The sequence below is a fragment of the Pungitius pungitius genome, chromosome 21, assembly GCF_949316345.1.
Source record: "Pungitius pungitius chromosome 21, fPunPun2.1, whole genome shotgun sequence".
NCBI lineage: Eukaryota > Metazoa > Chordata > Actinopteri > Perciformes > Gasterosteidae > Pungitius > Pungitius pungitius.
In genome coordinates this window covers 10,827,842-10,852,502 of record NC_084920.1, presented here as the reverse complement: position 1 = coordinate 10,852,502, position 24,661 = coordinate 10,827,842, and the positions used below count along the sequence as shown (strand labels likewise).

The 24,661-nt window shown below is 47.7% G+C and overlaps 2 protein-coding genes across 4 annotated transcripts in view; one reads left to right on the top strand and one right to left on the bottom strand.

The window, feature by feature from the left end:
- The window catches only part of LOC119212488 (caskin-2-like), a 35,967-nt gene extending 28,141 nt beyond the window's left edge, over positions 1 to 7,826 (top strand). For all 3 annotated transcript variants that reach the window (XM_062559845.1, XM_037462928.2, XM_037462927.2), the window contains 9 exons: positions 780 to 907; positions 1,034 to 1,115; positions 3,001 to 3,074; positions 3,283 to 3,393; positions 3,530 to 3,631; positions 3,730 to 3,868; positions 4,070 to 6,136; positions 6,237 to 6,468; positions 6,660 to 7,826. In XM_062559845.1, coding sequence (XP_062415829.1) covers positions 780 to 907; positions 1,034 to 1,115; positions 3,001 to 3,074; positions 3,283 to 3,393; positions 3,530 to 3,631; positions 3,730 to 3,868; positions 4,070 to 6,136; positions 6,237 to 6,468; positions 6,660 to 6,756 — 3,032 coding nt within the window. In that variant the 3' untranslated portion in view covers positions 6,757 to 7,826. The remainder of the gene's footprint in view (positions 1 to 779; positions 908 to 1,033; positions 1,116 to 3,000; positions 3,075 to 3,282; positions 3,394 to 3,529; positions 3,632 to 3,729; positions 3,869 to 4,069; positions 6,137 to 6,236; positions 6,469 to 6,659) is intronic.
- Positions 7,827 to 8,791: 965 nt separating this feature from the next.
- Positions 8,792 to 23,746, bottom strand: nherf1a (NHERF family PDZ scaffold protein 1a). The gene is made up of 6 exons (XM_037462929.2): positions 22,981 to 23,746; positions 13,915 to 14,085; positions 12,740 to 12,893; positions 12,526 to 12,581; positions 9,660 to 9,788; positions 8,792 to 9,501 (listed from the first exon to the last, which is right to left on the bottom strand). Exons 1-6 carry the CDS (start codon positions 23,449 to 23,451, stop codon positions 9,367 to 9,369), a joined length of 1,116 nt encoding a protein of 371 aa, XP_037318826.2. The 5' UTR covers positions 23,452 to 23,746; the 3' UTR covers positions 8,792 to 9,366.
- Between the last annotated feature and the right edge of the window lie 915 nt (positions 23,747 to 24,661).

Sequence of the window (24,661 nt, the reverse complement as noted above, 5' to 3'; positions counted from 1 at the left end):
AGGGATTAATGCTCCTCAGCCCTCGTTAAAGCCTTTTTATCTCATCCTTTGTTAATCATGAAGTTTTTTCTCGCAGCTTCCTGAACAGAAAAATGGGAAAAACTGTTACTTGGACATTTCACCCATTTTATGAAAATTGCAATTTTGTTTTGATCAAGCCAAATAGATGATGTCATCTGAATACCAGATGATTGCTGAAGTTAGCATTTTTAAAAAGAATTAAGATCTTTTTGCAAAAACACTAATGCCCCTTGAGATTTAGATAAGAGGATTGGGAGCCATCAAATCATAACTGAGATGTTGATTAGCTTAGTTTAAAAGCTGATGTTGTATCCGGTTTGTTTTGTTCATACAAAAAAGGGTTTTGCATTCTGTGGATGAATAAACTGTTCATATCTTTCAACTCCCTCTGAAGCAACACATTCTGAATGGGTCAAACAAATGATGTTTGTTGGTTGAACTTTGGACGGACCAGACTGCTAGTTTCTCCCTGCTCTCCGGTCTTTAAGCAGAGCTAAGCTGATTACCATTCACGAGTGTAGGTAGGGTGTATCTCAGGGGGCGTCCATACCATAATAACAATGCCTGTAGGAAGTCAGACCCAATGACGTAGTTATGATCAGTTCACCTGGAATCCTGTGCCTTTTGACTAAGAGAATGAATGAGAATAGTAACCTACTTCTTTAATATTGGGATTCTTTTGTGTTTTTCCCTAACTGTCAGTCCAACATGAGCCTGACTGCACACTGGGATGCGTCTCTGTCTGTTTTCCTTCCCAGGTGACAGAAACAGTGTTGGCAGCGCCGGCAGCGCGTGCAGCAGCCGCAGCGCCGGCAGCGGCCAGAGCTCAGAGAGCGGCCACAGACAGAACGGGATTCAGAACCGCCCCAATGGTGACACCGGCAAGGTGAGACCTGCTCCTGCTACTTCACGCTGTGCACGGGGACCTTCGGGGACATCGGTCATCCTAGAGATGCGGTGGTGGTGTTTGTTGCGTCTTCTTTTGTAAGCATTAGTTTGTATCTGTATGCAGATGACTCCCTCTGCTGGTGAATCAGGAGAACAGCGCCTCAACGCAGGAGCAGACCACAACAGACAGGCAGAGCGATCCACAGGTTGGTCAGGCAATAAAACCTACTCCGTAACAACTCTATCAACTCTCAGGGTAGGATCACTGTCAGCTCCTTAAAATGAACATATGTTGGCAGTTGTTAAAAAAATATTTAGCGACATCATAAAAAGTAGAAGTACAATGAAAAGGTTCATGTCATTTCCAGTTGTGGGAGATAAGCTGTAATCATTTTGCGGTTCCATGAACATCTCCAAGCTGTCTCCAATTATGGAACACAGTGCACACTGTCAATTATTTCATTTTCCTTTAAAAACAGTTTGGATAATGTTGCTTGTATGGAATCCATTATGACTTCTTTCATTTAACAAAAAGGACCTGTTTACTCATCTTTTTATTTAAGTATTACTTATTTTTCTAATTTATATCATTGTTTGACTGTTTGCACAACCAAAGCTACAAAATATTCTACAGAGTCCAGAAGGAAATGAGATGTGGACGGCGGGGGTTACCTCACCTCACCTCACCACTGAAACCAATAAAACCACACTCTAAAAAAAACTCTCTGCAGCACACAACCCATAAAAGCTCCCAATCACCTCAGTTCAGAAAACACTGCATGCCAGCGCAAGGTGTGTGTGTGTGTGTGTGTGTGTGTGCTGTAGTGCTCTGCACGTGTGTAGAAGGGGGCTGTGAGTGACATGCCGGATGAAGCGGAGGAGGGTTAAAGAGAAGGGGGAGAGACTGGAGGAGTTGGAGGGAGGGCTCGGGAGCAGAAAGAGCAAAACGCATTTGTTAAACCAAGGAGAAGGAGAGAAGCTCAGGGAAAGGTCTGCGTGACGGATAAGCGGAGGGAAGGATGAAGAGCCAAACATCCAGAGCTGTGCCGCTCTCCTTCCTCCTGAGGGGTAAGGATTCATGTTCTCGTTGTGGCGGAGACATTTCACGTCTGTTCCGTTGCTGCACTCGCTCGTTAGGAGTGACGGAGAGGAAAAGATCCTGGTCAGCTGACACTACTTATTATTACTATACTACTATATATTTATACTGCTCTTCATGTCTACAAAACAACACCCCTTCATTGTAGATTTGTATTCATAATTAACATTGAGTCCAAATTCATAATTTTAGGCCTTTTGTGAAATGCAACCGGCGTAACAAGCCAAAGGCTTTGCGTCTTGACCCTGAGGCCACATACTTCTCTACCTGGTGCTTAAGAGACAACGGGCCCCGGACCTTCAGGCCGAAGCAAAGATAATCTGAGAGAACCAACAGAGAAAGATAAGCAGCGAGCTTCTTCGGCCTCCAGGGTTTTGCACTTTTAAAACAACCTGAATTTCAAAGTGGTGTCGGGTCAGAACACGTTTAGCTTAGTATAAAACAGGAGGCTGGCCCGTTTACAGCTGCTAAATATGTCTTGTGTGTCTGTACATCAATAGACGTGTCCCAACAGCTGTGCGTCTGCTCAGTTCACTTGCAGTGTTTGTAGCGCTGGATGAGCTCAGGTATCAGGAAGAGTCTCTGTTCAATCAGAACGGTACCGGACCCGGCAACCTCGTGACCACCAAACTCCGGGAAAATCTCTACGCCAAGAAATAGTACCAGCACAACCTGCCTCTGTAGAACATTTAAGGCCCTTTCTGGCTGAATGTTAAGGGGGGTTCTCCATGGTGGCTGCATGGCAAACGGACCCCCGTTTGGGGAGTGTCTGGATGAGCAGAGAGAATGAAGACACTCGCCTCGGGGCAAAAGAAGCATTCCTCACAGATCTGTGGTGATGCGTCCTGAGCGCGTTGGGAGGGATCACATCTGGAAAACACGCGTCACTCCCCTGGAGAGACCCCAGAGCTGTCAATGCAACTGGATTCTTAACTCGCTCTTGTTGCAGCAGCGTCACATGTGTCACGTGTGTCCCGGTGTGTGTTTTCCAGGTGGTTCCTGTCGGCAGGTGAACGGCACCCCTCAGAAGGGCTTTGTGAGGCCGCAGGAGCTTCTGGAGGGCAAGGTGAGTGGAGAACTAAGAGCTTTTTCCTGGCTCGTCACTGTGAAACACATCTGTTCCATGTGTATCCTCTTTGTCCAGTGTGACAGTATGAAAAACGGATTCCCCTCCGTATGTTCAGTGATTACTAATCCCTCTCTGCTGTGACTTTGTGAGACGGACTCTTGTTTCCCCATGGAAGCTCATGAGCCTCCTGCCTGTGTGTTGATAGGACTCTGAGGCCATCTACCAATGGCTCCATGAGTTCCAGCTGCAGCAGTACACATCCAACTTCATCAATGCAGGATATGATGTACCCACCATCAGCAGGATGACCCCTGAGGTGTGTGTGTTCCAGTTTATTATTCAAATGTAGATCCATTATTGCTGTTGAACACACTCTGCCATTATACACATTTTGTTCTGATTATTTTGTATTCACCTGCTACTTGTTTTGGCTTTGTGTTTTGTCCTTTTAGGACCTGACGGCCATCGGAGTGACCAAACCAGGCCACAGGAAGAAGATCTCCATGGAGATTGGCAAGCTGAGCATCCCCGAGTGGCTGCCCGCCTTCACCCCTGTGAGGGAACGCGTCTCATGTTTGCACACTGATGAGCTGGTTTGTTGTAGAATTTAAATAATAATCAGTGTTGTGTGTTGTGTGTTTGTTCCCCTCAGGCGGACCTGGGGGAGTGGCTCAGTGGGATTGGACTTTCTCAATACCAGAAGAGATTGTGTGAAAACGGCTACGACTCCATTACTATCGTCAGGGACATCACGTGGGAGGACCTGCAGGAGATCGGCATCACCAAACTGGGTGAGGAATCCCTCCCCCTGATGGGGCTCGTTCTTCTTCCCTCAGAAAATGAAGCTTATCCCTGTTTTACCCTTCATTCTTTATTTACAAAATACGTATATATAGCTGAATAGTTTTATTACATTTTGTAAACTTTTAAAGTTGATTTACTTAAAATTTAAGATCAACAGTGCATGAGCGTATATTTCCACTTTCTTTCAGGCCACCAGAAGAAGCTGATGTTAGCAGTAAAGAGACTCTGCGACCTCCAGCGCTCCCGTAACCACGCCGACCAAGCTGGAGGCGGGACTCTCCGACGGAACCCTCACGCCGCCCTGGAAACGGTGTCCATCGAACACACGGCAACACACAATATACAGGCTGCTCCTGACGACTGCTGCCCCTCCCCTCGCCCCCCCAGGGCGCTTCTCTCCTTCCAGGACAGCGAGTTGAGCGCCGAGCTTCAGAGTGCCATGATGGGCAGGGCCGGGGGAGGAGCTGCCGAGGCATTCGCCATCAGGGGCGGGCCCTCTGCCATGTCAGTCAGTCAGGAGAGCATTAGCATGCGTTCACGTGGCTCTGGGAATTCTGGGAATTCAAATTCTGGAAATTCCCAAGATCACCACGCGTCTTCGGCCAGGATGTGCAGCCGCTCGGAGGAGAGTCTGGGCAGCGGAGCGGGGGAGGAGCCCGGCAAGAGTAAGCAGAGGCCGCCCCCCGAGATGTGGGAGCACCTGAGCCGCTGCGCCACCCCCAACAAGCTCCCCTTCTCCCCTCTGACACCCCCGCTGACCCCGAGCAAGATGCCTCGCTTCGCCTACCCGGCCGTCCCAGCAAAGGTGAAGCCGTTCCCGTCCCCTCAGCGCCTCCACCAGGCACAGCACCACCCGCCCTCCTCCCCCACGTCTCCGTCCCCACAGCAGGCCTTCAGCTACCTCCACGGCCAGGCGGGAGGCGTCAGCGGGCCGCAGCGGGGGCTCTCCAAACCTCTGCCGGGAGCGGTCCCTCTGCCCAGACCGGGCCCCGCCGACGGCGCGCAGAGGGCCCCACACAAGAAGCGCGCCCAGAGCCTCACGCGCTACGCCCTGTCCGACGGCGAGCCAGACGACGAAGAAGAAGAAGAAGACGGCGACGACAGCGTCGCTGCCCGCTGCACCGCCGCCTCCTCCGCGGCCATTCCCTCCTACGCCACCCTGTCGCGGAGGCCGGGACGCGGCCACACGGGCGCCTCGGGGACCCAGCGGCACATCAACCGCAGCCAGTCGTTCGCCGTGCGATCCCGCCGCAAAGGCCCGCCCCCGCCTCCGCCCAAAAGGATGAGTTCGGTAACTGGCAGCCCGGTACGCCAACCGGGCAACGGGGAGGTGGTGGAGGCAGAGCTGGAACAAGGGGCGGAGCCAGAGGCCGCTGGCAGCGTAAGGAGCATCGCGGCCCGGCTAGAGGGAAGCAGCAGCAGTCCGTCCCGGAGGACAGACATGCCGCCGACTCACGTCCAGGTCTCCCCGATATTCATCCCCGTTTCCTCGACGATTCCACACGCCATCGGTCCTCACGTCCTCCTGCAGCACTACAAACCCGTCCCTGCTCTGGGCGTGGGGGGCCTGAGGAGGACAGGCAGCGAGAGGACGGAAGCAGAAGCTGCCAGACAAAGAGGTGGAGGCCTAGAGGGAACGCTCGAAGACAATCCCAGGAAAGGTGAAAGAACGTCCATGAGCGCCACGGCGTCTCCAAAGCACAGCTCCGGGGGGCACCTCCCCTTCGCCGAAGAAGGAAACCTCACCATCAAGCAGCGGCCCCGCGCGGCTGCCCCAGACGCCGTGGTCAAGACCCCGAGCAGCCTGGAGCTCCCCGAGTTCAACCTGAAAGAGTCGGACACCGTGAAGAGACGACACAAACCCAAAGACTTGTTGACGCCCGAGGAGGCCGCCTCCCCCAGCGCAGAGAACAAGCCCCCGCCAAGCGATGAGGAGGCCCAGAGGCCGGGGGGTGTGTTCCGTAGAGCGGGCTCCCTCGGGAAAGGCCCCAAGCCTCCAGTGTCCTCCAAGCCGTCCAGTCCTCTCAAACAAGCGTCTCCCAGCCAACAAGCTGCTGAACACACGGCCATTCCGAAGCTAACCAGCATCCAGATTCACAAAGTCTCCCCCAAGCTGGCCGGCCTCATACACGCGCACACGCGTGTGGCCAAGGACCTGCAGCCAGCGAGGGCCAAACCAGAGAGTCCACAGAAAGCGTCCGGTCCGTCCCTATCAAGAGTCCCTCAGCCCGGCAAGGCGCCAGCATCTTCAGCAGGTAAACCCCCCCCCCGACCCCCTGACCCCTGACCAACCAGATCCTCAGCGTCAATGAATGAATGAATGAGTGAATGAATCCTTCACTTATCGTCCCTCAGGACTCAACCTCATTTTGGTCCAGAGTGTCGCGTTCCCCCCTCCGTGCTCCCAGGCTCCGCCCCCTTCGCACACCGCATCGGCTCCGGCGGGCAGGGCGGTGACAACGTCGCCGGCTGGCGTGGCCGGTCTGGAGGTGCTCGCTCAGAAGAGGCTGGAGCAAACCAGTACGTCGCTGGAGGCGGCCCTCAAGGTGGTGGAGAACAAACTGGCCCACGGGGGCGGCGTGGACAGGTAAGAGCGACCGCAGGGGCTCAAAGATATTTGCATTGTTATTTTTGTCGGGAGCTCCAGATGACCTGTGTGACCTCACTAAAGAGGTCATATAGTATACAATGTGTGTCTCCCATCCAATGTAATAACAAGGTGAGTAGGTTACATGACTTGTTTTTGTGTCTAACTGTCCCCCCACCTCCCTCCCCCAGTGGCAGCGGCTCGGTGAAGGCGGCGGGGAACATCCTGGACGACATCGGCAACATGTTCGACGACCTGGCCGACCAGCTGGACGCCATGCTGGAGTGAGTCTTGTGGGGGGGGGGGGGGGGCAGAGAAGCGCTCCGCTCCTCTTCGCCACTGAAATAGACACTTTATTGAACCCTGGGGGCACATGTGAGGATTTCCTGCACAACCTCTCACAACATCGCCCAGTATTCCAACGCGAGCACTTCGCCGAAGGACATGCGCCCGGGAACGTTGTGTGTGTGTGTGTGTGTCGGTGTGTGTGTGTGTCGGTGTCTCTGACTGTGTGTGTCTGCGTGTGTGTGTGTGGGGGGAATGAGGGTCCTTTGTATTCATATTATGTGTAAATGTTTGGTGGCACTGTGTACGTGTGTAGTCAGATATCTTTATACTGAGTATATTTATACTTCTATGTTTGTTTTTTAACAAATGGAGTTCCTATTCACTGTCTAAATCATTTCCAGTGTATATTAGCAAAACTGTCATGTATATATGTTTCGGTTTTATTGTCTTTAAAGCAGCATATTCCTGATATGAATTGACGTGTTATTTCTTTACTCAAAATAAGGGATTGTTTGTTGGAAGCATTCAGGTCTGTGTGGGGGGGGGGGGGGTTATAATAGTAGAGGAAACACTGGGTGTCATTATGTTAAGAGGCTGAATACCTGAATTCAAATAGTATTTTATGTGTGCGTTCTAAAACTCTAAAACTAAAGCGTGGTGCCCCTTTGCTGCTGCAGTGTTTGATGAGCCTGTTAAGCAGCATTGTGAGATTAGATGTTTAGATGTACTGCAGATATCTCAGACATCGGACTTGAGCTTTAGATCAGTTGAACCTGCTCTTACATTTTGAATTCATGAGTTTGCCTTGCTTCTTTGACCCGATGCCATCCTCCACTTCCTGTGCGGGTCCATGTGTGAGCAGGTACGGAAGCCATCTTCTATCCTTCCCAAAGCGCTGCAGGCAGAACATCCGTGTGGACGTCTCCAAAGAGTGAGTTTTTGTTTACTTCAAAACAGGATTTAGCACGTTTTAGTTATTTGGTTTTATTTTGATGTATTAATGTTCCCAGAAACATTTCCATTGAATTCTGTTTAATCCTGGAAATGATTAAAAAGACAATTTCTACTGAGGACGTGTTTGTTGTGATGTCCCATGTTAGCCGTGGGAATGCAAATAAATAAAATGTTACAGTGTCGCTTTAAGCAACTTACGGTTTCCAAGACTACTTGAAGACCACTGCAATTACTACAAAGCAGACAATATTTAAATAGTAGAGTACGTCTGCTGCTGCCACATGATTCACACAACTCCAGAGCCGTATTTAGGTAGATTGTGTGGTGAAAACATTTGGAATAATTGAAGAGAATTGTATTTTTCCAAAAAGGTCAAAGTCTCAATAAAATATACATTTTCCCTTACTTTTCAGTAAAGTCAAATTCAAAAGTTAGTGGGTCCAAAATAGTTAAAGGATTGAATATCCCTAAATGTTGTGTAGCAATATTTCCATAAGTGCTATCAAAAGTCAGTAAAAAATCCAATATCCAATTAATCCAGTCATTGTGTCATCAAAAAAAGTCATTTAAGAGCAAGCCACAGTATCGTTAGTCCATTATATGTGAAGTGCGGCTGCGTAGTGTTAGAAAGGTCATAGATCAATGCTAAATGGACTTGTACAGCGCATTTCTAGTCTTCTGACCACTCCAAGCGCTTTAACACTACATGACATCACTCACCCATTCATACACTAACAGGACCTACCATCAGACCGACAGCCCTCTGCCCACTCAACAATTGTTTTTCTGAAACTGGGTAAGGGGTACAGTGTGTCCAATAACAAAGTGGCTCATGTAACGGTGCATCTGCAGAAGTTGTGTTGGGAAAAAAAGTATATTGTAGGCCAAACAATTAGTAAATTATAATGATCTAGTTTGTTAAAAGGCCAAAGTACAGCATCTTCAAAAAAGCCATAACAAAAACAGTATTAATGGTCAAAAAAGATCACTGAAAGTCACAGAAGGTAAAAAAAAAGTCCTGAAAACTAAAGTGTTCTGTGGAATATAGTAATATTATACCATGTAAACAGTACACAAAATAAATAGTATGTCAAAGGGTTTATTTGTCACTGCTCATATACGCATTCCTTTTATAGTTTCATGTAGTAAAAGTCTCGTATCATTTTAGCAGAATCAACTATTCACTGAGGAGGAAATCATTTAATCATATGTACAATTAAGAGCCAAGCGGAAAAAGGAGAAAGCTCAGCTGGGAGAAAACTGTGGGATTGTTCCCAGGATGCATTGCCTTCATCCTGTACACAGACTATAACGCATACTTTTCATTTTAGCTGCTGATTGCAGACAAAAAGAATTTAAATCAAACTCATTGAAAATCAAATTTAAACTCAGCTAACACCCCTCTATGCATTCTTATGTGAAACTGTACATTACTATTTTCTCTACTACACATTCTACTTAATATATTAACATTCGTTCCTGTGTGACGCCCTCAAATCAAAACAAATGAAATCATCATAATACTGTAGAACATGAGATTAAAATGTTCCGAATGAACACTGTGTCAAGTGAAAAGTCCCATTCAGGGACCCGACACGTCAGGAGGGCCAATGTGCTGAGGGTGAAGAGGAGGAGGAGGAGGATGATGATGATGATTTACAGGTTGCCGAACAGTTCATTCCTCTTGCTCCAGTCCATAGACGGGGCCTTCTTGGCAGCTCGTTTCTGCCGGGCTCGTTCTTTGGCCTCGGCCAGTGACGCGGGCAGACTCAGCCCGTCTCCTGCAGCGCCCTGGACACACACATACACTTCAGATGCATCGTTTGACTTTTTCTATATTTTTCCACTATATATAATTGCCGTAGGAATGAAGCGGCCTTTCCTGAGGTCAAGTGTTAGCATAATTATTGACAAGAAGAGGGCTTGCAAGCGGGTTCCAACGTGTGTACCTTTGTGGCGGGCGGCGGCTCCCTGCTGGCGGCGGGCAGCTCCCTGCTGGCGGCGGGCAGCGAGGCGTTGGAGGAGGCGCTGGAGGCCGACGAGCTCAGCGACACTTTAGCCCGCCTCTCTGCTGCTGCCTGCCACGGAGGAAATATGAAACAAACGTTCACATGAAACGAGACGGCTCAACTCGGCCAATCAAAAGGAGGACATTTGGTCTTTCGGGTGACGTGTACAAAGCCGTGTCAAATAACTAATCTGCGGCAGCTGGTTGCTACGATGTCACACTGGGGGACATGTCGACGATGGAAAGAACTCCTACACAGAAGCTCTTCTGAAGTGGTTACAGTCCCTCGACTGATCTACAAAGCGTTAGTTGGAAGTCTACACGAGTTTTTATCTGTTCGCTAGGAACCTTTTATTCTATATACCCATAGCCTTCTATTTTGGAAGTCGAACATATTGTGTTCCTGACGCTCACACTGGGATCCGATGAGAACACAATCCAGAAGGTAAGAATGTATGCTAATGAAACCAGGATATTCATGGCTCTGATGGTGCAGTTATTGTCCAGCAGGAGGCAGCACTCCTCACTGAGGGCCTCATTTAGATTTCAAATGATCAATAAAAAAGGGCTTTAATAGATTTATACAACATTATTTAACCATGAATACATTAGAGACCTATAAAACCCCCTCACTCCAGTTGTTTCAATTATTAAAAAAAAACTTAAATTTAGATTTTTTGCAGATAGTTATTCTGGTTACACACGTTTTTGACCTCCCCTTTAGTACAGATGCTTAAAGGTAAGCGCTATATTTTTAAAAGGCTAAATGGCAAGAAATCAAACATTTATTAGCCGCGTATGTTGGACATACGAGGACATTGTCATGGTGGGTGGTGCATACATGGAACAAGGGAAAATAATGTATAAATACATTAACAATAGAATATAAAGATAAAATCCACGGGCAAACACAGCAAAACTATTCAAAATGTCCTGAGAAGAGTCCCTCAGTGGGGACTGGGACTGAAGCAAATATTAAGTTTGACGTTTTATCATTTTTAAAACCAGTATGAAGCAAACTACTAGTTGGCATAAAACCAAATTAATCACTCAGGTGAATGATGACAACGGTTGGAGTTGAACCGCTATTCTCTGCATAGACTCAGAATTCACATGGGGAATGTAAGCTCAATCGACTTCTTTAAATGTGGGTTAATCAGTACACTTAAGGTCAGAGGTCGGTGTGAGCTGCTTGTTATGCAACGCTGGTGAATGAGTGATTGTTGTAGAACGTGAGGCTCAGAGAGCGGCGCTCGTTAGCGTAATCCCAAACTTGCCCTCAGAGTTAATGCCACTTCAATCCCATGATCCTCCAGGACACAGAGGGGAGGAACAGAGACAGAATCTCACACTGATGAGCTCTGGTTGCCATGGTGAAGGGTCAGCCACAATGTCACCAGAGCTGCCAATCCACTTGTCCCATGCTGGTGAGTACACAGTGCTTCATCAAAGGGTCATCCCTCGAATGATGCACATCAAACGAAGGATGCCTGCCACTCCAAACGTCCAGTGTTTGGATTCATTGCAGTTGTGATGACGAGGCCTGAGCCTCTACTGCAGTAAATAGCGACACGTCGGATGGATCCAGAGATGGCGGCTAACTAAAGACATTAATAACCTTCCCTTTCCTCTCTATCCAAGATCCTTGGGAAAGCATCAGAAAAAGGATTCGCACTCAGCTGGTTTAAGTCCTATCGGATCGATCCCAGTTTGCATTTGTAAACAATGAAACCTCAAACGTTAGTCACAGAGTTCCACAAGGTTCTGTGCTTGAACCAATTATATTCATCTTATACAGCTCTGGGAAAAAAATGGAGACCTTGTTCTGAAATCAGCCTCTAGATATGTAAGAGATCCCCTCCTTTGTCCGTGGAATTCCAATACAGAATGGAAGCTCACCACCTCAAGACTAACCGACAAGACTGAACTTTTTACTTCCAGGGAAAATCTCCCACCAACGACCTGAACATTGCCTTTGACAACACTGTCCTAGTACTAGTGTGACCTCACTGGCAACCCTACAGCAACAACACGTTCCTGCATGCTGCACAACATCAGGAGAAAATGTCCTGCGGCGTTTCAGAAGGCAGCAGCAGCAGCTCGACTGGTCTTTGCCCTGAATTCACCCACACTACTGCGGTCCTTGCATCAGTTTCAATACATTGGTACTTTTGTAGCGTTCAGCGAACTGATCGGGTCCAGTCTACATCCTGGACATGGTCAAACCTTTGGTCCATGCCCTCTCAACACTCAACATCCCGACTGTTTGCCATCCTGGCTCCTAAATGGTGGAATGAGCCTGCCAATGACATCAGGAGAGCAGACACTAAAAATACACCTCTACCGACTATACCTGGACTCGGTAGCACATCAGTCACACTTAGGATAACACTTACTTAAAGCACATTTTATATTGGCATTCTTGTGGTTCTGGGTCTGAACCCTCTTGGTTTAATGCACTTTGTCTAAGTCACTTCGGAGAAAGGCCTCAGCTGAATGAAATGTAGCGTAAATGAGCTACCGGAGAGTTTTTTTTAGAAGAGAATGCAGGATTTATTTGAGTTAATAACAGTGAAGAGAATCAAGAAGAGTTTTACAGTGCAGCCCTGAAGCAGGAAAGACATGAAGACAGCAGTGCTACACAACACAGAACTCCTAATCTGCTACCAGGAACATCCAGAGAGGATCAGTGGGGCTCCAGACTACTATCTGTAAGAGAGAGTGTGTGTGTGTGTGTGTGTGTGTGTGTGTGTGTGTGTGTGTGTGTGTGTGTGTGTGTGTGTGTGTGTGTGTGTGTGTGTGCTAACCTCCTTCCGCGGCTTCTCTTCTGATGCTCTCTCTGATGCCGGCTCAGGAAGAGGTCCTACAGGGTAAAAGAAGACAATTCATTTACTTTGTACTTGTAAGTGTGTGTGTGTCATCTCAGAATCTCATTACGTATACTCCCTTAAATAGGAAAATACAGTGCGATGAATCAGAACTAGCTGAGGATCAGCTGCTGCATGCGTGCGTGCGTCATACCGGTGACGTGCGCCACGGTGGGCTCCACGTTGCATCTATTGAAGAAGTCCTCGGCCTCAGCATCCACCAGCAGCAGCGTGGTCTCGTCTCCTCCCGCCTTGATGGCTGCGACCACCTCGGAGTGCGGCATGCCAATCACCGACATGTTGTTGACCTGAGGGAGGACACAAGGAGGTCAATTTGTCCGAGGCGTGTTGTGGCCTCCAGGTGATGCAGTTTATGTGCAGACTGCTTTGAAACCATGTTCCAGAAGTTTAGTAAATGGGTTAACATATGAAAAACCAATGACATGGTCCTTCGACCACAACCTTTAACATTAGCCGATGGGCACATAGTGTAAAAACAACATCCACATTGGAATGGGGAGTGACAGCAGAGCGATGCTTCCAGGGCTGGAGAGTGTTTGGTAACTGGTATTACAGGGCACGCTATGCAAGCATACTCCCGGCTGTGGAACTAATCAGGCCACCTGCCAGATAAGACACGAAGGTATTCCCGTGGGAGGAGGATCCGGGGTGGGGGCCCCATCTGCAATCTCTCTGACTCACCAACTCTTACTGTGGGTGTGAACGTCGAACAGGTGGTACGGCTACATTCCACACAAAGATTCACTAAAGGCCGAGCATTCCCACATCCCGCGTCCTGCTGAAAGCTCCCACCTCGCTGGGACGACAGCATGTAGAGGCTCTAGTACGTCATTGCACCCCCCCACCCGGGATGCAGGAGACAGATTAACTCTGTGCCACCCCCCCCCTTCCACACTAACCGCAAATAAAGAAAATAAAGTCATTTGTGCACTGGTTGAAACCCAGGAACACGATGTGCACGTTACATGGACACACAGGCCCCGTCTCAGAAGGACCTCATCCCTCTTAGGGATGTAATAGGATTACAGCTCATGCACACAAACACTATCCAGTGGGGCTGCAAAGGGGCGGAAGGTATTTGTTGAAAGCATTTTTCAGGGAACTTAAATGTAGTCGAGAACAAGAATGCGAGAGGCCAGCGCAGCTAGTCACTCCGTTGTTTTGTCATATATGAGCAGAAATACACTTAAATCACCCCAATAATTCCCATATATTCTCTTAGAAAGTTTCCAACTGTGAATATTCCCAGCCTAGTATTGAGCAAAGGGGGGTGTAGGTGTGCGAGTAAGCATGTGAGCGGGGGCGTACCTGGACCAGCTTGTCCCGCGGCCTCACGCCCGCTCTCTGTGCCGGAGAGTCTGGGTCCACGGCTCGGATGAACTGGCCCGGCTTGGTCTTCTCGCTGTGCAGGTTGAAGCCGTAGCCGCCGGCTCCCTTCTTCATGTGGCAGAGCCGTGGCCGCGGCCCGTCTCGCTCCTCCTGCACGGCGCCAGGGGAGAGCACAAGGGTCACAGAGAGGCTTCATCGGGCCCCTCCAGTAATGTACAGGGACACATTGCAGCCTTCCTACAACAGGACACAGTGTCCCAACATGTCCCGGTGAACAGGTCATGAACCACTGCATGTCTGAGCCTCTGTCTTTCCTTTCAATCTGCATTAATATTACATAATAAAAAAGGGGCAATAAACTTATATATAATACATCTCACATTTTCACACCGTTGCAGTCATGGAAACGCATTGTTATAATACACGCATTGTTGTATATAACATTTATATATAAATTAACTGGAATGATGTCAAGATTGATTATGAAAATCATTCGGGAAAATTAGAGCTTAGTAGAGCACCCTTTTTCTAGTTTTTACATGTTCATGTTGACATTCTCTGCTTAAAGGTTTTGATATGGAGACGACAAACAGCACCAGCAGGGGGCCGATGATCACTTCAAAGAAGGACCTAAATCATGCTACTTAGTGCCCACAGACATTTCCCTTTTTTTAATGCAATTAATCTTAGATTTAATCTTTTATTTGTTTTACTTCAACTCAATCCTTTCAGGTTGACTCTAAGCGACGCCCATCCCCCCCCTCCTCTCCCCGTGCGTATGAATTCTACTTGGAACTGACAGATGGTAATGAGTCAGACCTAAAAGCACAACACCTCGATGAGGTCATGAACATGGCCCGTCAGGTGACTGAGTGAATCAGCAGCAGGTCTCTGCTAATACCTTCTGTTTGCCTGCTTCAGTGTTAGCTCATGTGAGATGGTTTAACCTTTGACCTTACAGCACTGATGCATGGCTTCATTGGAAAAGGACTGCTGAAGGGCTTCTTGTTACGTAGCGTTCAGGTGCACGAATAAGGCGTGGTCATGTTTTAGTAACAATCGTCAACAATCAGGAGAATTAGTTGGTGTCACAGCTCTGCGCTAAATATAACTGAACACTTTAAATATGGTCGTGCCTGGGGGGAGGGGGGGCAGAATTTGGAAAGCCATAATACATCATTTCTGTCTCTTTTGGTCATTCCAAACATTTCACGTGAGGAAATACAGCCACAGAACTCAACTGTCGACACGGACCCAACCGGGAACCACAAGGTTCCCCTCCTGGTCCGGTGAAAGCCACAGTCCTCTGTTAATGATTCCATGCAGAGCCCCCCCCCCCCCCCCCCCCCCCCGCCGCCCCCCTCTGATTGAGTCAGTGTGATCTATGGCGGACCTTTGGATGCATTAATGCATTTATTAGGGCTGCTGGCTACGATAAGGCCGAGGGGACAGGTGAGGTGCAAAGTGTCAAGTAATCACGAGCATTTACTACATGCAATACCTTTAGATCTCCACCCACACTGGAACATGTGGAAGCGTGGAAATGTTTCATGTATTTATTAGTCACACTTGAGGTGGAGATATAATGGAATAAGGGCTCTCAGGAGTTTCTTTTTGCTGACACATGGTGTCTTCCTACATGTGAGCATGTGGCACATTAATGAATACATTCACACACCACTGGCCGGTATGAGCTCCTATATGGTCAGACCTTTAGACACAAATGTGCATTTAGAATAAGGTCATAGTAGTTTAATGATAATTAAGGCATTACATTTCACAGTAAAATGAACACCTTCTGTAGAGTCAGCTGTGCATTACGTAATGCTGCTTTAAATCAACACCTGAGGAAAGGGAGTTCATGGATTTCTTCTCTGGACGACAAACGATCATATTGTTGTTAACTCATTATTCAGTCATTGAATGAAAACCCTAGAATTCCACTGTAAATGATTCATGCTCAAGATAACAATAACTATGGGTGCAGCTGTACAAGGCATCATTACTGCGTGTGCTGCACTCCTCTGAGCAGCCACGTCCTCTGCGGTGGTACGCAACGTTTACAACAAGGCACAGATAAAGAATTCGGTCCACGCAGCATTTGACAAAGTTCACACAGTTTCCGCCCAACTAAAAAAAACGGACTTTTAATTCAACCCTTCAAATGGCCGTGACTGTTACCATCAGAGACGTTTTGAGTGGGATTAATGGTTCTTGCAGGATAAGGAGTCTTGGGGGGAGTTCTCCTCACACAGGTCACTTTTAATGACCAACGAAGCCTAAAGCCAACACTACTCCCGCTACACAGAAAGGGATCCTCACCGAGCCCCGACGCCTCATAGGCATCTTGTAGCACAGTGAACGTGCTATTGGTGACCTCTGACCCCCCGTGCGGGCATGGCCATAGTTGCATTTGAAAACGCATACCTTTTGCTACGTTTACACTGAACTCTCTGAGTTTGCTCATGGAATCAAGGACTCCTCTCCTCACCAGTCTGAGCCAATTAGCACAACATGTTCTCTCCATCTATGAAACGCTTTGAATCACAGTGTGATCAAGGTGATTGACGGGCTCAGTAACACCAAACGTTATGTCTGACATGTAACCTGCGCCTCCTGCTTCCTAACGCCAGCCTCGGACTTGTTTGGCTCAAACTGTGACGTCTTCATGCCTGTCTGCACAGAAAGGGCCTGAAGCAGTAGACAGACGCACGCACGCACCGCCCCCCCCCCACCCCCCACCCACATTCAATACGGTGGTGACACGGAGTATTCGAGTTTCATAACATGCACAGGAAAACCACATTGTCAGCAAAACAGCTTTCTAAACAAAACGTGCATCTTTGGAGCACTTAAAGAAGAATATTGTTGGTAGCTTTATTCACAGCCTTTGTTGACAATAAGAAAACTAACACCAAGCTTTAAACATAACTTTTTCCTGGACCAAGAGGCTGATGAATAACTACAGCTAGCTTGAGTACCACGGAGAGTTATATCAACAGCAACATCTGCATCATTAGACATTCTGCACAAAAGGTTAAAGGTCAACCACAGAGCCCCGGCAGCGTGGTGGAGATTCCACTCAAACGGGACCAGAGAAAGGAAACATCAGTGTGAGGGATCTGGCTGAGGGCCCGATCATGTGCCAACATAGAAGTAAACATCTGGCTCAGGATGTGCTACAAATAGCCGGGCTGGGAATGCAGGGTTTACGGCACGAGAGGCGCTGCAAACATCCCCTAAGCTGGTCGGATCTCAGAGGTTAATGCTTTTACAGCTCCTCGCTGTAGTTAAACATCAGACCAGGTGTCACATGATGAGGACTTTGAACCACTAAGCGGTGGGCCATTAGAAACCTTTATGGCGATCCCTGGACACCATTCCACAGGGAGACACGGCTACATCTCAAAGCCGTTTCCAAAAGGTGTGGATGGTGAGGACGGATTGGAACCATTTCTGTAGAGCTCCACACTGCTGCTTAGCACCATCCACAGCTAGAGCGAGGCACCTCACTGACCGTGCTTTAGCCAAGTCCCGCCCCTCTTACACTGACTGACCAATCAGAGTGTAGCAGCCAGCTACACAACATCCCACAATGAATCCATAAAATGTGATAATTAATAAAAGAGTTGTGCGATTATTACGCGGCTCAATACGTCGGAGAGGTTTCAGTACACTTGGGTGACGCTTGAGACAAGAGTCAAAAAAAGGCAAATGGAACAAATAAGTTGGGTTTTTTTCCCCCATCTACTGAAGATTTGTTGTTCTGACAGTTCAAGTCTCCTTCAAGTGCTCTTTTTTATGCTTTATAAAACAATCAGATTCAATTTATCAAAATAAATTGCCAGATTAATCAATTATTAAAATAATTGTTAGTTGCAGCCCTATACGAGAGCGAACATTGACAGCATACGGCACCACTGGCTAGCGTTAGCACTGCCAAGCTGCTATAGGTACACAGTGTAGATGCCTGTGTAGTAAACTAATCTGGTCATGACATCTGCAGAGACATGCTGTACATCCCTAGATGAAGTTGGTACTTTACATCTTAATGAACCACACAGAACTCCCTGCTACATTTAGGATTCTGGTTATAAAGTGGCTGAGACAAAATCCAAGCAATGAGTCATCTGCAACAGAGCAACTCGCTACTAGGACAGGAAGTGGTTTCCTCATCGGTTCCGCCCTAACAACTGACAAACATAATGTGTGCATGCATGAAGAAATCAGATGCCCCTCAGACACTCGATGAAACATTGGTGCTGGGGAGAAATAAGTAATAAGTCATTTAAAAGTATTAAACCCTGTGAACCGGGGCGGCACATTGGTGTGGTGCTTGTCACAAAAACACGCTTTTGTTTGCTCTCACCAGATCCTGTCAGAACATCTTCTGCTGCCACGCGCCACACACACAGGAAGCTACGAGTTACCGACGTGAACAACATCCAGTGAAACTGCCCCGAGCAGAAAGAGCAGCCAACTGCACGTGCTCGACAAATGGAAACAATCAATGAATAAAGCAATTAGGTGGGATCACTTTTTTCTACAAGTTTGTGACACTTCAAATTGTATTATACAGCAAATAAATAAATCAATGCATGTTTGGGTTCCATTTACTTCCAGCCATGATTGGACTTTTCTCCATGTGCAGTAAAAAAAGTTTAAGGCGTACAGAAAACGCCCTGAAACTATCCGAGGCCTTTTCTTCTCCCCACACACCTCCCTCTGGTCTTTGTGAATACAATCATCTCAGTCCGTTTAGTCATGCTGATTAGAGGAGAGCCGGCCCAGCCCAAAGCTCGAGGTGTACAGACAGGACAGCTTAAACTTCCCGGGCCGGTCCGGTCCGATGGGACGAGCGGGATCACAGCTGTGTCGTCTCGGCGTCAGAGACGTGTCCTCCGTTGACCTCAAGTGGAAGACGTTGCAACGTCAAATCAACAGCTACACGGCTTTCTCCTCCATCGCTGGGATTAGAAAGGACTGTGAGCTATTTAGTATCCGTGTTGTTTTAGACTTTGACACTGAGGAAGCGGTGGGGCAGCGAGGGTCTCCGTGGGATGGCGGCCAGCAGCGCTTTCATGGAGTTGGTTTTGGATGGCCGCCCATGTAAAGAACCAGCGGGCAGGGCCTCCGATACCAGAGATTTTCAAACATGAGAACTGTCCATTCATTAAAAATGTCACACTCGTCTCAAAATGTTGGGACTCTAAAAAGAGTAAGTGACTATTGTAGGTTTCTAGAGGGCACATAATCAATGCTAATGACAACAAAAAGACCCAGGTACAGGTGTAATGTAACTCTAAATGGGCTTGCAGCAGTGGACGCGGATGTCCTGCCACTGACTGGGGGCGTCCCCTTGTGTCCCTTCATGTCCATCAGAGGACGACCTTGGATGCAAATCCTATACCATCATTTTGACCAAGCATTTGCTATCGGCATATCACACATCCCATGAGCTTAGTGAGAACGAGCACTATGGGATGGATGCTGGGGGGTGTTATCCTTTCCTGGTAGAGGAGGTCAGACCAGCATCCAGCACTGAGCCTGTTCTACTAGCATGACGTGGCTGAAGATACAAGTATTATATAGAACGCTGAGAAGAACAGTGACAGTAACGGTTTCCTCCAACCAACACATTCAGTACACTACAACTACAACGCAACGCAGCAACAACCCTCACTACGAGAAGCTGGATCAAGCTTATGTTGAGTGGGATAATTCACTCAAAACATAACCGTCCGTCTCAAGAGGAACACTGACAGGTTTATCTTGATCGGTAAAGTAATCGGCTAATAATTATGTCCATGCCTATTTTTTAAGCTCTTATCAGGAAGAAACTCCAAATATGAATATCTGAATTGTCAACGCTGAAAAGAGTCCCACAGTGACAGGATACCAAGCTCCTGTGATAGTGATCAGCCGTCTCTGATGGTTAAAGCGACAGAAGGACTTCTTTCTTCGGTTTATATGAGGAAGGAGATAAGAGTCTCGGGTTCAAAGTGTCACGGCACGCTGCCAGTGCTGACAGGTAAACTGGAGTACATATAATGAGTTGGGTGTGAAATGGCATTTAAAAAAATCCAGAAGCTCATTAGATGAAATCTCCCTTCGACACTTCAAACGCGCGTTAAGTTTACGATCGACCTCATTCTGTCAACGCCGTTTTGACATTTTCACGTCGACGAGTACAGAACAAACTGCCGTTTAATCTGGTGACCAGCTCCCCTTTGCACACACACACTGGAGTAAAGTGGGAGTGTGTGTGTGTGTGTAGGTATTTCAGGGTCAGCATGGCCTCCTTGTTGAGGCGTGAGAGTCCTCTCTCCTTTCCTCCCCCGGCCTGCAAGCCTTTCTCCGCATGCAAACACGGCGGACAAAGCCTCTTTCTGCTGCCGGGGGTCTCTATGGCGACCGAAGGAGGCCCTCCGTGTGGTGGAGGACGAGTCGCTGGAGGCCAGGGTGTTACCATAATATGATGACATACTTATTCAGGCCATGCTTTCTGTCAAAAACAATCCTTGTGGGATTTGATATTAAAGTCTTTGCCTCACTGTGAGAAGACGCATGGTGGCGGCGCCCTGGTCTGCGATACAGAGTCCGACCCACAGGTAACACGTGAAAGGGACTATTGTGAGGCGGAAACACTGGCCGGCCCACTCGAGTGTGTCCCACTAAGAGGCCCGGTGTCACAGGCCAGTGGAAGACCATCAGTCAGGTGCTGCCAAGATGCCCATCAGGGAGGAATGTGGCTGCAGGCTGCAGGCATGGCAGCCAGCAGCCTGGGATCCTCACATTACTGCAGGTGGGAGGATGAGCGGCGGGGCGCATGCATACAATGAGACAGAGATGCAGACTTCCGGTTTCCAACCACGGAACAAGGGGCGGCATTTAGGGGATCCGTGAGCCGGGGGACACCGTCCCTGCAGGGATGAAGTCTTTGCATTGAAGCTTTGGTCGGTTTCATATCTGAACGGAACAACCGGACGCTGGTAGCCTCGAGTCCCTGGCACATCTCCTGTAGTACTGGAGATGAAATGTGAGCTGGTACCAACATTTCTCAGATTTTGGGATGGTGTTGACTGCCAACTTGGTCTGAACACGTCACCCAGTTTAGCATCGTAGAGTGACGACGGACCACATGCGTGGCCATTGTGCACGGCCCTGTCAGACCGATAGAGAGCCGTCAATCAGGAACAGTGATAGAATAATCATTAACGTACAACGCAACCAATGTGCCGATACAACCCCCCCCCCCCCCAAAAAAAACCTGTAAGCCTGGGTGAAACACTGACACAATCTTTATCTTTGGATATTTACTAAAGTATGAGATCAGCATTTATCACATATCTGTGAAAATCTAAATGACCCATTAGTGTCTAAAGTCACAGGCCAACTAACGGCAGTTCAGTTACATTATGAGGCGTTCAGGCTCCAGGATAAGTGAAAATTAGTATTTTTAATGTACATTGTACGGTTCTGTGCTCGTATGTGATCTCACAAAATGTTGCTGAGACATATAAAAACAGTTTGAGGAGAAGTGTTTTAAGGAGAAGTATCACCTATTTACATCATGTTACATCTTACAGAGTACTAATGACAAGATTTTCTTATAATCAAAGACTATTAGCAGCTGAGAAAGTGATCTGGGGATCTCTTTAAAGTTATATTGGCTGCCTTTTTTCTTTTATGATGATCCGATCCTTGACTCTGAGCCGTGTTATATGAGCCGCTTCACCGCTGACCTTCATGTTGTTTTAGACCTCATCCGTGAATCCTTTTGACCGAGGGGAGCCCAATAGAACGATAAACTAGTATCCTATTACATAAACCCAATTGCTCTTCTCAACACGGAGAAAAAGCTCCAGAACCAAGCCATTTCTTACAGCGGTTCCACCACATGTAGAATCCGGGCCTAGACTTTGCACTGGCAGTTAGAGGGACTACTAAATTGTGTCACGTTTATGACCATAACAACACCAGTTTCACAAGGCCTGCTCTGGAACAGACGCAGGAGAGAAGCATGTCAAAGTACAGTAACCCCGGTGTAGTGTCGGAGCCCCCCGACCTTCTATAGCGTTTTGGGGAGTGCTATGCACAAAGCTCATTGTTAAAACAATCAAATGGAACAATGCTGCAGCGCTATGAAACCTCCAAGTGCAATAAAAGAGCCATTTCTGATCTCATGCCAATTTGCATCTCTCAAAGGCGATCTGCTAATAGTGGAGTAGAAAATGATGGGGTCGGGTATGAATCACGGGGAAAACCGCTCTGGTCCGACGAGCAGAACCTGCCCGGGGAATTTGAAACAGGGAGGCGGAAAGACTGACAAAGTCTCTGTTGAACAGGAATGAGTCGAGAGGCTGGGCTGTGTCACCTCTCAGTGGATCACTGGAAGTGCAGGTGGGGGAGGGAGACTTCTGTCAACATATAGTGAGAAGATGTACATTTGTCAAATGTCAGAGGCAACGCTGTCACCACGGCAGCTGTTATTTAACCGCTCTGGATGTACTGGGGGATGTAAATTAAACTGCAAATTGAGGACGTTATAGAGGACCTTTATCTATAAAGGGCCCTGTCTCGAAAGAATTACTTTCTGCCCAGTTAGTTTATCACCAATACAAACTGTTAAAAACCAAGGAACTGATTGTGGATTACAAAACTCATTGTGCAACACAGAAGTAGGTGGACTTTGTTGGGGGAGTTTTGCAACACTGACCCTGAGAATACATTTCATTGGTCCAATTTCTCAGTTGATTGTGAGAAGATGAGCAACATCGTGACATTGAATAGTGCTGGGCTTCAAAAGATAACATGACAGAGGACATGATTTCATCCACGTAGGGATCCAGCTCCTATTCCCAGGTCAAAACATCTAACAGCTGACCGATGGAACGACTTCCGATTCATACATGAGGTTAGGATTAGTAGTATAATACAACATACAACAACAACAACAACACGACACAATGAACGGTCACGTTTAGGGACCGATCCATTGAGGCGGCAGGAACTTGGATGGGGTGAGGCAGTGAGTGGCTGTACCTTGGTGCTGGAGCCGACACTCAGCCTCTCCGACTTCTCCGAGGCGGCGTCCCCGTTCTCGCTCGGGGCGGCCGGCGGCTCCCCGGAGGTCCCGTTGCTCTGCGCGTCTACGCGGTCAGAGTCGCTGTCCCGTCCGGGCAAGGGAATCCCCTCGGTGACGAACTCTTTCCGGCACCGCAGGTCGTGTTTCTCCAGGAGCTCGGCCGTCGCGACGTCGACGACGATAAGCTCCAGCGGCCCCGCGGTGGCCCGTATCCGGGCGACCACTTGCTGGTGGCTCTCGCCCTCCACGCTGTCCCCGTTCACAAAGGCCAGGCGGTCGCCGGCGTGGAGTCCGGCTTCGGAGGCGGGAGTGTCCGCCTCCACAAGCCGGATGAACTGGCCGGCCTTTCCCTTCTCTCCGTGCAGGTGGAACCCGTAGCCGCTGGCTCCCTTCTCCAGCACACACAGTTTGGGTCGGAGGTTGGACATGTTGTCGCTTCTCTCGCAGACGGAAACTTTTTTTTTTTTGCCGGAGCTGCCCGAAACCACGTCAGACACACGTTCGACCGGGATTCGCACAACGAGCGCACACAAAGGAGCGGACACCTGTTGCGTACAAACTTCGCTCTAGCTCCACTTCCGCTGAACTGAGCCTCGGTGGACTTCCCGCTCCGCTCGGTGCACGGAGCCTCCCCTTTGAACCGCTGTGTCGCAATCTGCTTTTTCCACCGCCAATCCGACACGGTGTCGTTGCTCGCGTTCAACTAACGCAACGAGATTAGCACGCGTCATCGGTTTTTCAAAATAAGAGTCCGTGTCGCAACTTTTAAAAGGTTGGCGATTTCTGAATCCTTTTTTCTTAAATCAATGTGAATGCCTACGCTTCAGTGGCCGGTTGACCATTACGTGACCACTGTGTTTTAAAAGCCGTACACGCAGATAGTTTCCTTGAATCTATTTTGCCTTGTTTTTCAAGAATAGAAGGATCATGTACGACGTCGACTCTGATTCATTTCTTTACAAACATCAGTAGGTTTTCCGTAAAAATCAGTCAATTTATATGGCTTCAATTCACCTTGTTGATAAAGTTATATCTACATCTGCTGGTGTTTACTTTTAGTATCTTCGTAGACTTTTCTAAAGCCTTTAATACAGTAAATCATAATACTGTATTGGCTAAACATGGCTAAACATTCTTGGATTTTATTCTTTATTTATATAAATTATCTGTTTTAATTTCCTGTGCTACACAGTTCAGATTGAATAAACTTTTTAATTAAATAAATCCAATTCGGTTGTTTTCACTGGCAAAAAAATCATACAGGTCATTCATCATTCATACAATCATGATCATCATGATTACACAATCACACATACAGAACATTTTTCTTTTAACCTCTGATATTTGACACAGTTTACTGGGTTGGATATCAAAGCAATCTTAACATGTTTGAGCTAAGTTACAACAACCAAACACTGCATTGATATTCAGCTCTAAGGAGTGTGAATAGCACGTGGTAAAATAAGGATGGGATATATATGTTGAAACAACCTATCCCTTTCTTTGTACAATGTAAAGCAGAATTTTTCATTATTATTTATTTATTTTAATGTTATAGCTGCAAGTAAGACATTTTATTTTGTGTTCCTATAGGATTTTTGTAATGCTGATAAAATTGATTAATGGGTGAAGCATAAA